Source organism: Talpa europaea (genome assembly GCF_964194135.1).
Source record: "Talpa europaea genome assembly, chromosome: 7".
In the NCBI taxonomy this organism is placed as follows: Eukaryota; Metazoa; Chordata; class Mammalia; order Eulipotyphla; family Talpidae; genus Talpa; species Talpa europaea.
The window spans coordinates 51,389,718-51,404,419 of record NC_140074.1 but is presented as its reverse complement, the minus strand read 5'-3'; the positions used below and the strand labels follow the sequence as shown (position 1 = coordinate 51,404,419).

At 49.6% G+C, this 14,702-nt stretch overlaps 1 protein-coding gene across 8 annotated transcripts in view; it reads left to right on the top strand.

The window, feature by feature from the left end:
* The window catches only part of PAX5 (paired box 5), a gene marked incomplete at both ends in the record, with an annotated part of 160,773 nt that overhangs the window by 121,953 nt on the left and 24,118 nt on the right, over window positions 1-14,702 (top strand). For 5 of the 8 annotated variants that reach the window (XM_084239210.1, XM_084239208.1, XM_084239206.1 and 2 more), the window contains one exon: window positions 7,291-7,392. The exons of the other annotated variants lie outside the window; for them this stretch is intronic. In XM_084239210.1, the coding sequence (XP_084095336.1) occupies window positions 7,291-7,392 (102 nt within the window). The remainder of the gene's footprint in view (window positions 1-7,290; window positions 7,393-14,702) is intronic. 8 annotated transcript variants of the gene reach the window in all.

Here is a 14,702-nt window from a genome sequence, read left to right as displayed (position 1 = left end):
TACAAGCACTGGGTACAGTCAGAAGCACGGGAGGGTGAGAGAATTCACCAGAGACAGAGCGGGGAGCAGAGCAGGCAGAAGGACCGAAGCACACTGCTGAGGGGAGCAGCGGGCGGCAGGAGAGGTCTGCTCGCCAAGTGGGACCCTCGCCGGCAGACCCTCGCCGGCAGCCGGGGAGCAGCCAGGGATGGAACCGGCGCTGCAGAGGCTGCAGGCAGCTTCACAACCCAGCGCTCAACCGCTGCGCCACCGGGGAGGCCCCATTTCCTTATCTTAAAGTGGGGTGATAACAACACCTACCTTCTGGGGTTGTGAGTGTTGAATGTACATGGGCCAGGGCCTGGATCTTAGGAACTTCCAAGTAAGACTGTCACTCTGTTGGTTGACTAGTCACCAAGGTGGCCCAGATTTATGGCCACTCCTCCACGAGAACAGTAACAAGGATTTTGCAGACCTCCTTTAATACTGTCACAGTGAGTACCATTGCTCATTCCCCCCATCAAATGCCTTCTTTTTCTAAGTATCAGTAGAAAAGGAAAACCAAGGCTTGGATGACTGTGTAACTTGCCAAAGGTCACAAGAATGACAAAGTAGTAGTGCTAAGATTTTAACTCAGGCCTGTGTGACTCCAGACTCCACCCTTCCCGGTCTCAGGAATCTCCCTTCTCTGTTATTTTTATCTGTGTTCTCTATGATAATAATACCTCATATCCATTAGTAGTTACTCCCTTCTCCCCATTCTCACATTGTATGATGCTATATATATAAAATGTCTGGAATAGGCAAATCTATTGAGACAAAAAGTAGAGTAGTGTTTGTCTGAGACTGGGGTTTGGGAATTTTGTATTCCTTTTTAATGATAAACATTTCATTGTATAATACATACCGTGTTGTGTTTATACATTCATCCTTTGATGAATATTTGAGTAGTTTCCACTTTTTGGCTTTTTGAATAATGCTGCTTTGAATACTCATCTACAAGTTTTTGTGTGGGCATGTTTTCATTTGTCTTGAAGTTGTTTTTTTCCTTACACTTAAAAGAACTCGGATTCATTTGGGGTTTATTCTTAGCTATAGTGTGAATAATCCATGTATTTTATCTTTTTTCCCAAATAACTCCAGTTGTCATAACACCGCTTAATAAAAAGCCCATATTTACCCCTAGTGATTTGAGATCCAACCTTCATCATATGTAGGATTTTCATTCTCCTGCCTTGGTTTTCTGTCTATGTATGTACCAATATCCCAGTTTTAATTATAAAAACTTTTTAGACTTTTTGCTATCTAGAAGAGTTGGTCCCCTTGAGGGAGACATTTTGATTAATCCTTGACAAATAATATTTAACTACAAGTCATGAGTTGAAGTTCCTGTTCTACCATTTACTCTGTGACCTTGGGTCAGTTAAAACTATGGATTCCTTTCTAACAGTGAGCAATACTAAGGCTTGCTTATTCTGTCCGGGTAGAGAGGCCACATATGAGCTCACCAAGGTGTACTTATTTGTCATTAATAAGAGAAATCATGTCAGGAACCTAAATCAGTTCATTTTATTTAGTTATTTGCAAATTTACTACATGTCAATAATAACAATTGGAGTCATCACAAATGATATAAGTAATTTCTTCTTTGGCAAAAAATAACATCAGTGATGCTTTGAAGTCCGCTTGCGTTCAGAAGCTTGAATTATGGTTTCCCATTCAATCAGAAGACCTCAATTAGAACTAAAAGGAGCAGTACCATCCCCTTAGCTGCCTTTTGTTGACTGTTAACACACCCAGCCTTGGCAACATGCCTGAAACCTTAGAATAGGGTATGAATAGATGAAAATGCCCATATACTCCAAGGTTATGAATCCTTGTCTCAGAGTTGGGAGAGTCCTTACAGGCCATCAAAGCAAATTTGAGACTTGCATTCACTCTGTAGGTTTTCCACCAGCTGGTAAGCAGTCTCTGGGTTTAGACAGGTGTCCTGAGAAAGTGTGTGTGCTTAAGGAAAGAATAATGATATAAATAAGAACAGGTAACATTGATCAGCAGCTATTCTCACAGCACTGCTCTGAGCAAGCCTCCTCTGAAGTCCTCACCCATGCATCAGAGGTGGGCTGATCTGGGCTGGGCTTGGCCCCGGTTTTGGTTTGGATCCATCTCTTCTCCCACGTCTCCCTCCACATAGCATATGAGCCATGGAAAAGTCAAGAGCACAAAGGAGTCACCTGCCCCATGAGCATGTAGCTAACTGCTAACATCCCACTGGCCAGAGCAAGGCACATGGCTGAGGCCAAGAACAGAGACACAAACTCCACCTCTAATAGAAAGAACAGCAAAGGATGTCTCTTAGCTTTTCGTAAGTCAACTTGTATGGTTTAAAAAGTTTAATATGTTTTCTTACATGTTGGGTGTCAAATGACCATTTCTTTTCAAGATGGTGGTCATAAGGGTGGGGTTCAGGACTAGGTTGAGAGTTGGGACCAGCAATTCAATTTCCACTTCTTTACCCCAGGCTGTATTTCCTGGTGTTGTAACCATCACAGAGAGGGCACAGTGCGAGGTGAGCGTGCCTGCTTGCTGGCTTGCTTCTAACAGTTAGCTTGGGGAATGGCCCAGGGAAGTAGGTATTGATAAAGCTGGAAGGTTGCAGGTTGGGGGCACAGACTGAAGAGGGCCTTGAAAGTCAAACCAAAGATCTGTACTTAATTTAATAGGCATCAGGGAGCTTTTGCATCTAGAAAGGTATTGATTCTGGACATCTATTACCTGTCTCACCAAACTTTTTCATTGGCTCCAATAGATGAACTGATTATTGTGATTTTTCAAGCTCCAGTTATACCCAGCTGGTGATAATTTGGGTGCTCCTCTCCCCCCTCTTGCCTATGTCTCTATCTTGCCTATGTCTCTATCTATGTCTCAGCTAAAACTTTAAAAACAATTTTCAGTGATAACATGGAGAACAGGTTTCCTGGATATAGTCTTGATTTTACTAAGAATGCTTCAAGTATTCTAGCAGTTACCTATGATGTTAACTCTAGATTTAAGATCAATATCAGATCAGAGAGGGCCTCCCCGGTGGCGCAGCGGTTGAGCGCTGGGTTGCGAAGCTGCGCGCCGCCTCTGCGGCGCCGGTTCAATCCCCGGCTGCTCCCCGGCCACCGGAGGAGGGTCCCACATGGCGCGCAGACCTCTCCTGCCGCCCGCTGCTCCCCTCAGCAGTGTCCTTCGGTCCTTCTGCCTGCTCTGCTTCCTGCTCTGGCTCTGGTGAATTCTCTCGCCCTCCCGCGCTTCTGACTATACCCAGTGCATGTATAGACAAAACAAACCAGCAAACAAATAAAAAATAAAGCATGCCTCTATTAAAAAAAAAAATATCAGATCAGAGAAGTGTTACTGCAATTCTTATCTGCTAAGAGGTATTGTAAGGAATTAATGTTGTATTTTAGCCCATGCCTTTCCCACTGCTTTGATATAATCATATGGTGGTCCTCCTTTGATACATTAATATGATATCTCAGCCAGTGCTTAAATATTGAATCATTCTTTTTTTAAAAAAAGATTTATTTTTTATTTATACAATAGCTGGGGTACAGGCCAGAGGTGCAGGGAGGGTGAGAGGATTCACCAGAGACAGTAGGGAACAGAACAGGCAGACAGATCGAAAACACTGCTGAGGGGACCAGTGGGCGAGGCAGGAGAGGTCTGCTGTGCCATGTGGGAATGTCCCTGGCCGGCTGGGAATCGAACCCGTGCTGCAGAAGCTGCAGACTGCTTCATAGCGCTGTGCTCAGCCCACTGTGCCACCAGGGAGGCCCTGAATCATTCTTACCTACCCGGAATAAACTAATTTGACCTAGTATGCTATTCTTTCTAACACTACTTGATCCAAGAGAAAGTAGATTTTTTGCAGGAATTTTAATGAATTGTGAGACTAGTCATTAATTTGCAATTTTGTGCACCCTTGCTAAGTTTTTATATCAGGATTATGCCAACTTGGCAAAATGAATTAGATTTTCTTAATTTTCTATATCTTGGAACAATTTAATATCACAAGTCTATGTCCTGAGAAGGTTTAAAAGAACTTGCCAAAAACAAAAACAATATACAAACAGAAGCTTGCCTAAGGAGCTAAGTAGACAAGGCACCTATTAAAAAAATAATTTAAAAGAATCTTTCCTATTTCTTCTAAGGTTATTGGGTGATTCATATTTTCTACCTCTTCTCAAGTTAATTTTGTTAATTCATATTTTCTAAAAATTGTGCCCTTTGTTGAGATCTCCACTTTGATTAGTGTAAAGCATTCATGCATTTTCTGATTTTTTTTAATACCGTCCCATCCATATCTCTGAGTATCTTGATATTTGTGTCTTCTTTTTTGAAACTTGCCCCAGTTTCGCCAATCTTTTTGGTCTTTTCAAATAACAATTCTTGGTCATATTTATTGTTGTGCCTGCTTTTCTGTTTCCTAAATCATTATTTGCTCTTTTTTATTTATGGATTCCTTCTTCCTCCTTCCCCTGGGTTCACTTTATTGCTTTTTTATCTGGCTTCTTGAGTTGAGTGCTTTGGTGAAGCACTGATTTTCTACACCCTTGCTTTAGAGATCAAGGTTTTAAAACATGTGTAATGCTGGCAGGAACTGTTGGGGTTCAGAGATGATCAGCCCCCATTGAAGAAAGAACCCAATCTCAGTAGGCAGGAGAGCTGGATTCCAATCCTGGCCTTGCCTCAAATCAGCAGAGGCTCTTCGGGCCTGTCCCGTCCCTTCTCAAGACCCTCTTTTCCATCCCAGGTAGCCGCCAAGGCTTGACACCCCTGAGCTGCCCTCCACTAGGCAACCTCCTGTCAGGATAACATCCTCTGACTTCCAGTGGGTAGTTTTGGCCTCCCCCTCATCAGGTGGGCCTGACTCTCACCCCATCACATGGGCTGACTTTGGATTGCTTGGGTCCAAATTCTGACCCTTACTGTGCAACCCTGCACCAATGACTTGCCCTTACTATCGTGTCCCATGAGCCTTGTAAAATGGGGAGAGCATTATGTGGTCTGCTGTCACTCAGGGGTTGAAAACTAAGTGAGTACATAATCAAAATACTGAGAACAGAGCCTGGAACTTTGTAATCCCTATAAGCCTTTGGGGTTTGCTGTGTCATTGGATGTATCAACCCCAGGCTGGAGCCTGTCTCAGTCTGGCCTCAACACTTTGATCTTGAAGGGACTAGACTGACACTTGTGCTCATGGGCTCCCTCAGACATCTTTGCAGAGCCCAGGGCACAGAGTCTCTGTAACCACTGTGGTTACAGCACCACGATGCTGCTGAGGGTAGAGGAGGGGTCTGGGCTAAGGTACCTGCTCTGCCCCCACCCCTTGTGAGACCTGTGCCAGTTGCTCCCCACTCACCGTGGCTGGCTTTTCCATCTGCTAAATGGCAACAGGAGCTGGTGAAGAAGAGCAACAAGGCCCTTCTTGCCCGGGACAGTTACCCCTGATGGGCTGCTGGTGGAGGGGAGCATTATGGACTCTGGAGAGCTCCTACTTTAGCAGGGCCTCATCACTCCTTTGCTTGACAAATCCTATTCCAACCTTGGGTACGAGACTTGCTCCCGGAGCTGACACTGCATGAGCAGGGCTGCCATAGAGGGTGGTGGGTGCCGGGTCAAAGGAAGATGAGAGGGGGAGACAAAGAGGCCTGGAGTGGGGCAACCCCCCTTAAATCACCTTATAAGTTTGGTCAGTTCTGCCAACTTCAGTTTTGTGTTTGATTTCAACTCTCATGGGGAGTCATACGCGGCTCGGGTGGGGGATTGAGAAGTCCCAGTGCTAAGTCCCGGGGCATTTGCTCCCCTGTAGCAATGCCTCCTGTGAAGACATGTGAGCTGCATTTATCACAAGCCAGGGAGGAGATGTGCAAAGAGAGGGAGGGAACCCCTTGTCTGGCAGCTGCCTGGTGTTCTGGAAGGTAAGCAAGCAGAACCTTGGGAAATGAGGTAGACTGATGCTAGAAGGACTGTTCACTTATCCAGGGAATGTTCACAGGGTCATCCATGTGCTGGCTTGGATTCTTCAAGGGGAGCTGGTGAGAGGTGGCCCCTCTCATTGGGCCACCTGCTAGTTGGCCTGGAGCTCAGTCAGCTACCTGTTCTGCCTGCACCACCTGCTTGGGCCAGTAGGAGACTCCTGGGGCTCCGCTGGCTCCGTGTGGTGAAGAGCTGCCCCCCCATCCCAGCACACCCCCAGATCTCTTCTGGTCTCCCCAGTCCTCAGAGTCCACATCCAGAAGATGTGTAGGCTCCGCCTCCCCGCCCTCCTCCCGAGACCACCTCATTTCCCATCCACTGGCTGGCACTTTCTGGGGTAACTGCCAACTTTACCCACTAGTCTGACTGCCAAGGTCCAAGTTATTGGTGATCACTTCGTCAATATATACAACTGGCCGTGTTTGAAAGGGCTGTTGCCCCTTCTTTTCCTAAGACATTCACAGACCTCACTGGCCTCTCCCATGCAGGCCCCTGCTACCTTGGAATTCTTTTCCACCTGGTCTGGAAACCAGCACACTTGGATGCTCTGTTCATTCATGTGTTTAAAAGAGCCTACCAGATACTAAATTCTGTGGGGAAAGCAGGTTTTCTGGGTTGTCACCCCTGCCCTCAAGGAACTGCAGAAAGAGGACACGCATCCACTGGAGGGCCTGCCGAGCCTTAACCCCCAGGTCCCAGTGCCCAGAACACAAGGTGCTTCCTGCACTTCCACTGAGTGAATGAGTAGCTCTAGGCCATAAGAGGAAGAATCCTCTAGCACCTGATCCAAATCTAGGGGTCAGAGGCATTTGCCCACTGTTGAGGAGGAGGAGGAGGAAAGCCTTTGGTTGGTCTTTAAAGGTGGGTGGCTTGGACCGTGTGCACCTGGAGGAGAGGGTGCTTCGTGCAGAGGGCACGGCAGAAGCCAAGGTGTGGAGGTGAGGAATCCAAGCACTCCTTGGGGAGTAGAGAAAAAGGAGCTCTGCCAGGGACAGAGCTCTGCCAGGAACTCTGCCGTGTCCTTGGCAGAGCTGTTAGTGGTTCCTGAATGGAGCCAGGGTGGCTGTGGAGGGATGTGTGTGTGTGTGTTTATGTGTGTGTGCGTGTGTGTGTGTGTGTGTGTGTACATGTGCGCGTGCGCAATTGCATGAGGTCTGGGGCTGGGGGCACACTGGTGTTCAGCATCCAGACGTGACAAATGTGCAGAAGTGTCCAGGGAGCTGTGGACACGAGCAGCTGGCCACGGAGATGCTCACCCCATGATTTGTTGCTTTGATTCCTCAGGCCGTGACTTGGCGAGCACAACCCTCCCCGGGTACCCTCCACACGTCCCCCCCGCCGGACAGGGCAGCTACTCAGCACCGACGCTGACAGGGATGGTGCCTGGTGAGTTTGCACTGTCTGCGTCTCCACAGCAGGCCGCGCATGGGGTTTCAGCGGGGGGCACCCCCCAAACAACCCGGTGACTTCTTTACTTCTGAGAAGTGGACCTGAATTAATCAGGCAGAGGTCTCAGCTCTTGGCCTCTTCCTCTACAGCTGGGCCAGCAGCGGGGCCAGGACCAGTCAGCAGCAGTGCCCAGAGCACATCAGAGAGAGGGGCCCCTCACTGGCCACACGGGGAGTCTGAACAGAGGGTGCAGCAGCTGAAGGCTACCCAGCCCTTTGGGAGTGGGGCCCTCCATCCTTTCTCCCCTCACCCACTTAGTATGCTGTGAACTCAGGGGAGCCCCTCTCTACCCCCCCAGTGATCTCAATGGTCTTACTCTTTGGCTGAGGGTCCTGTGCTCAGGACAGACAGGATGTGGGATTATTGCTTGATTCTAAGCTGAACACCCTGTGGCCACTGAAACCTGATCCCTTCAGGCCAGTGATGTGTCAGTTTCTTTCAAAACATTTGGAAAGGCAGCCCCCAAGTCTCCTTCAATAGTGGGGTGATGTGGGGTCGAGGCAATGCATCCCCAAGGTGCTGGGCTTTCCATGGACTAAGGGCATCAGCATAAGCAGGGATACCTAAAGTATCATTCTTTGAAAGTTGTTTTTTTTTAAAAATTGGGGGAAATCAGAATTGGTTGGATGTTGCTTCACTTCTTTTATGGGTTATTGTTGTCTCTGGTTTCAAGTCATTCATTCAGTGCTGGGGACTGTCTCCTAACACACGCTGTTGACTCTCATGAGTGTTGGTTATTCTTCCCCACTGAGACAGCTGTCTTGTTGGAGCCTCATAACAGCTCTGAGAACTGGGCGGTGGATCATTCACCCCACTTTCTTGATGAGGAAGTTGAGCCCAGAGAAGGCCTGGGACTTGCTTAGATCACCCAGCAAGTAGGAGCAAGAGCCATGTCCAGAGCCATGACCTGGCATGAACTCTCCTTTGAGGGTCCTGTCTGGCCCCACAGGGCAGTGTCTCCCCGGCCCACAGACCGGGGAGCATCTGCAGGGACCAGGGGACGTGGCCACCTGGTGCCCACATTCCTCTTTCTATCCCACCCTGGGGTCCTGCCCAAATAGCCCCAAATCTCCTCTCTAGCCCAGCTCATGAGTGTGAGCACCCCGTGGACAGCTGGTCGTGGGGGTGAGGACAGAGCTGGAATGTGAGGCATGGGTGTCCACAGCTGTGGATGGTGAGGGGGCGGGGTGGGAAGGGCTGCAGAGCAGAGGGAAGCCCCACGAGCCTCGTCCTGGTGCAGACGCTGAGGCGTCCGAGGGCTCTGAATGCATCCTGGCCTTCCAGGTTGTTACGAAGATGTATTTAACAAGGTAGGAGGGTAGAGCATATTTCATTTAACGGTTTGTTAGTTTGATTTATGACTTTTAAATATGAGACATATGGGAAATGGCCTCCATGTGTACTCTTGCCCTGGGCCTTGCCAATGCTGGGGAGGCCTGCCAGGCTCATGCCAGCAAAGCCTTTGCCTTTTCTACCCATGGCAGATCATCGGGAAATTATTCACAGTGCACCAGGCAAACAGAGGTGGGGGACACACCCCTCTACCTCTTCCCGCCTACCCCATCCTCCACTCATTGCCCAGCCCTTGGCAAGTTAGTGCAGCCTCTGGAGATGGAGCCCACGTGGTGTCCATTTGTGGGCCTGGCTTCTGTGTAGTGCTTGATGGAAGGCAGAGTGCTTTCCCAGGAGCACTTTCACATTCCAGCCTGTGAGGTGGGCAGGTTCAGGAGTCCAGCCTCCCTCCCCCCCGCTCCATTTTCCAAAAGTGAAGCTGAGGTTCAGAGAGGTTAAGGGGCTGCCACAGCAGTGCAGCTGGCAGGTAGGAGGACCGTGATCTGGGGCTTTGCCTCCAGTTCAGCACTCCCTCCTCCGCCCTCTGCCGCCAGTGGGCTCTGGGCCCCTCAACACAAGCTTCTCAGGGACACCAAGCAGAGGCAGCGGCAGCCCGGGGCCCTGTCCGCCCTGTCCTGAGAGCACGTTGGCCGGTGAAGCTGAGGCCACCCAGCTGCCCCTGCTAGCACCTGACAGCAAACCCAAAGAGGCTGAGTTCAGAGAAACAGCAGAACTTGCCCAGGTTTATCCAAACGGAGCCCGCCCCAGGCCCCTGTGATGCCGCCAGCCCTAATTGCCAGGCTCAGGAGGTGAAGGGCCTGGGCCTGGCAGAGCCCCCAGCAGGAACCCAGGAGTTTCCTTGCCATTAACGGTGGCCCCAGGAAGCTCAAGCCCGAGCTAGGGCACAGACTAAGGAAACCTGCTGGTAGCACCTGGACATGGGTGACCCCAAGGTCCCCTGAAACTCTGTCCCCTGGCATAGTGGGGGGTCTCCAGGGAGGGAGGGAGACAAGCATTTTGGCAGATCTTCCTCCTTTCTCCCTCCACTCCTTGCTTCTCCGCATTTCTCCTCTCCTCCCTCCTCCCTTCTCTGTCCTCTTGTTTCTTCACTTGTTTTCTCTTCTCATACACCACCCAGCGCCACTCAGTGCTGCACTCACTGTCAGGGCCGGAGCTCCATGCTTGGTGGGCACAGTCCTTAGTGCCTGTTTCTCAACACCGAAAGCAGAGTGGGGGCTCGGGACTCTATTTACAATGTGATCTCCAAATCTGATTCTTCCATAGCTCAACGGGGCGGGGCAGTGATGTGCAGTTCCCAAGGTCCTTGTTGGCACTGCCCTGAGGCTGGGCCCACAGCCAAGATGCCCACAGCCACAGAGCAGGTCCTGGGCCTCCCCAGGTCTGGCTTCAGCTTGTAGTTCTGGTCTCCTCCCCCAGCCCTTTCCCCATGTGGCTTCTCCCTGGTTCCCAGCACTACTCACGTTCTTACTGGTCAGTGACTGTCTTCATCCTGTGCCTTTGACTGAGGCCATCTCCTGCCTCCGTCTACTGGAATCCACCTTCACCCTCTGGGCGGAGCAGAAACATCTGCCATTGGCGGTGACCCCACACGTGTGAATCTGGGGTCCTGCTCTCTCCTATGGGAGGTGAGCTCCTTAAGGGCAAGTCCTCCGCCTTATTAGTCTCTTACCCTTTCCCTGTCCCTAGCACATAGTAGGTTCTTCTGTGTGTGTTGGCCAATGGAGGGAGGCAGGGAAAATTAATATTGACCTGTGTGTTCATCTCCTATGGCTGCAGTAACAAGTGCAATCACAAACTAGGTGACTTAAGAAAACAGAGATGATTTTCTCTCATAGCCTTGAAACCCAGCATGGCCTCCGGAAGCTGGTTTGCCTCCTTGTGGCCCCTGGCATCCTTGGCTGTTTCCCTCATGCTCAAATCTCTCTGCTTCTCTTCATAGCACTTTCCCTTCCATGTGCGTCAGAAGTCCCTCCACTTCTCTCTCTCTCTGATAAGGTGAAGTCCCTCCACCTCTCTCTCTCTCTCTGATAAGGGCCTTGCATTGAAGGCCCTCCCAGATAGTCCATAATAATTTCCCATTTCATGATCCTTAGTCTTCAAAGAACTCACCCCCACTTTTGGGGGCATATAAGTAACAGTCAGAGATTCCAGGGATTAGGACACGGTTAGACCTCTACTTATATGAGAATTTCAACTTTGTATATGTTTGGATTTCTGATTCCTAACCTCTTAGCCTTCTGACCCTGGGAGATATTTGTTTGTGATCACAGGGCTGAGATGATCCCATGTGGTAACCCCCCAGGTGAGTGGACAGGGTTTGGAGAAACCAGTGGACCAAGCCTTTGCCTCCCTTTATCCTGCTTTGTCTCCAGGCTGCTTCTCTGCATGGAGCTGAGCGGTCCTCCCTCCTCGCCTGAGGGAAACCAGAACTCTTCTGAGTCTCTGCCACCCTAGGTTTTGGGAGACTTGGCTGCACCTCTTTCACCTATGAGGCAAGGCTTCCAAACATAAGGTTTGTTTTATGGCTCCTGGAGGAGAGTTGCCTCTGGGGTACACTTGACAGTTGAACCTCTGGGTCTGCGAAAGGAAATGTTACATCTTCCAACTCCACATATTTCCATTACATTCTGGCAGCTTGGACTCTTGTTTCTTTTGAATCCAGATTCTGCCAACAGGGTACCATGTGCCCTTTCTGGCTCCAGGGCATCCTCATGCCTGCAAAAAATAGGGTTCTCCTCTAGTGCTCCTAGATTCCCTCTCTGCAGCTCTGCGAGCCCCGTGTCTCTGCCACCCACTTACATTGACTAGAACACAGCACATCCTATCAGCTGAGGATGGAGACAGGCTTCAGATTTTATTTTCATCAAGATCCCAGCAAATACCAAAAGTTTTGCACCAAAAATTCCATAGAGTCTTGATTGGTGGAACTAGTTGTTTCCTGCCTGAAGATATTTGCACAGCCTAACAGATATCGACATGGCATTTGAAACTCTTAAAAATTCTGGACTGGGGGGAAGGAAGGGTGGTCACTGCCCTTTCGCTTTAGTGAGTCTAAGCCGCAAGGTAACCGGCTCTGAGATGAACCAGTCAAGGAAGGCCTGCCCCCCACAAGCCCCCCTTCCCATTTGACTGCTCTTGGGACCTTGAAGCCAGAGTCCCTGGGAATCCTGACCATGTTGCAGCAGCCAAGAAGCCCACCAGGAGCAGCCGAGGAGCGTGGCGCCCTCCTAGCCTGAGTATTCCACTTACCAGAGACTGGTGTCCGCCATTTCTAGATGCCTTTCAATTACATTGCTCAGTTACCTGATGGCTTTTATTTTCTTGAAGTGGGAGGAGAGGATGAGGCTGGAGCAGGAACCTGGGAGGTGGGCAAGCAGGAGGAATGAGAGCCCCCCTACCCCCCCTAGCACCTGCGATTTCCTCTCCTTGGGCACTCAGCCCTCTCTGCTCTCCCATGGCCCAGCTGACCTGGCCTCTTTTGTGGGTTTCACCTCCTCAGAGGAGTCTTTCCCACCACTTAATGGATCTTAGTTTCCTTTCACTGCTATAATGAGTTATAACTTACAACAATAGACATTTCTTATCTTAGAGGTCAGAAGTCTAAAATGGGTCTCACTGGACTAAAGTAAAGTGTTCTGCAGGGCTGTGTTCCTTCTGGAAGCTCTAGGGGAGAATTGTTTCCATGCTTTTGCCAGCTTCCCATGCAACACCCATTCCCCACATCCAGGTCCAGTTCCCTCATCTTCAAAGCTGGCAACATTGGGCTGCCTGGGCTGAGTCTTTATCATGTTATCATGACACATCTTTCTTCTGGTTTTCTCTCCCTCCCTCTCCCCCTCTCTCCTCCCTTTCCACTTATAAAGACCCTCGTGATTTTATTGGGCCCACCTGGATAATCCAGGATAATCTCCTTATCTTCAGATCAACTAATTAGCAACCTTAATTCCGCTTCACCATAAAACCTACATGTTCACGGGTTGCAGGGATTAGGATGTATTCATCGTTGCTGGGTTGGGGGGGTGCTTCTTTCTACCCTCCATACCATCTAAACCTGAACCCCCATTAGACCTCTCTCAAAGCAATGTGCTCTTTTCATTCCTGATAGATACTAAGCACAATGGCTGTCGTTTCATCGGTGCTTCGCTCCTCCCTTGTCTGCCTTCCCTTTAGGCCCGTGTAGTCCACAGGGCTGTAGAAGCGGCTGTCTGTTTTGTCCATCACTATGCCCTGGTTCCTGGCAGAGTGCCGGGCCCATAGCAGCACTCAGGAAATAGTTGAAATTAAAAAAGGGGATCTTTGGGCTGGGTTGCCATGAGAGCTTGGCCCCATGCTGAAGCAAAGCTGCCAGGGCTGCCCAAGGGCCGGAGAGGCAGCCACGTGTGAGGCAGAAAGGCTGGAGTTAAGAGCATGCCCTCTTCACCACCGGATTACCTGGTTTTGAATTGACATTCTGCTTCTCTTTAGCTGTGTGATTTGGGCCAGATACATAATGTTTCTGTGCCCGAGTTTCCTCATTTATCCTATGGGGGTGATGATAATAAGAGTGAACACTAGATGATATTATCTGTGTAAAGACTTAGAATTTTGCCTGATGCATATCAAGAGCCAGCCTGGACTTGGAGGGATTGGACCAGAAATTTCCCAGTATTTTCCAGCCCAAGCCTCTGGGGAGTGTGTGATCAGGGAATGAATGATCTTTGTTCTTAGCTCCTATTTCTCCCTCGCTGAGGAGGCTCTGGGTAGTCTTGGGGCTTGGGTGCTTTCCAGGTTCCTTCTGCACCTTTGTCAAACTCTCCCTGGGCTCTGGGGAGCCCACCTGTTGCTCATTTCTGACGTTTTGCTGCCCTCTAGTGGCCCCCAATCACTCTGCCACACCAGGAATGTAGAATTGACCCTGGGGGATGCCAGATACAGCCTGCATGAAATGGCAGGTGGGCATTCACTTGTTCATTCACTGATTCTCCAGATATTTCCTAAGAGTCACTGTGTGCCAGTTCTGACCTATGTGTGGTGTTGTAGATACAGCCCCTGCCCTCAGGGAACACGCAGTCTAAATGGGGGCTATCTAATAGATACATACCCTCTAAAAGATAAAAATTCATTCCTACCAGATGTTAAAACTTTTAATGTAGTAATATTCAAAGTGCTAGGGAATGCAGGGGAGGAGGCTGCTGAATCTTCTGGGACAATGGGGAAGGAAAGGGGAAATCAGGGAGGACTTCCTGGGAGAGATCATGTGAGCTGGACCTTGAAGGGTGAGTTTGCCAGTCTGAGATGTTAGGAGAGAATTATTGAGCAAGAAGTCCAAAGAAACAGAGATCTTGGGCATCAAGGAGGAGCTAGGCGTGACCAAAACCTTGTGGGGTATCAGGAATGAGAAGGAAGAGCAGGCTTGGCCTAATGAAGAAGGGGCTCTGTCAGTACCCAAGCCTTAAGTCCTGGAAGTCCATGGCAGAAAGTGGTACACAGTAGTCTTGAAAAACAGCAGGCTCTGTCTGGGCACATCTGACATGGGTCAGAGGGGAGGCTGCTGTGTGCTCACCTCACAGAATGGAGAGCTGGGGCTCTGGCGTGGCTGATCTGGGCCATCGTTGTGACTGAAGCACCCAAGAAACCTGTGTGGAAGTGATGCTGGGATTAGGGAAAATTAACATCCATTGGGGCCTTATGAGTTCATTGCTGCATTGGGAAGAAAAGAATTGCAGAAGTCAAGTGGGAAAGCATACTGGGGGCATGATGTTCTTACTGAATTTAGGAGAGCTGGGGTCTGATTCCAACGAGTATCAATATTTGCAATGTAACCCTGGGCTATGACCCTGGGACTTCCTGCTATCTCTTAACTCAGGAGGCAGGGAGTGCAGAGATTGGATTAGCCTCGCCCTAGAGAGGCTTTC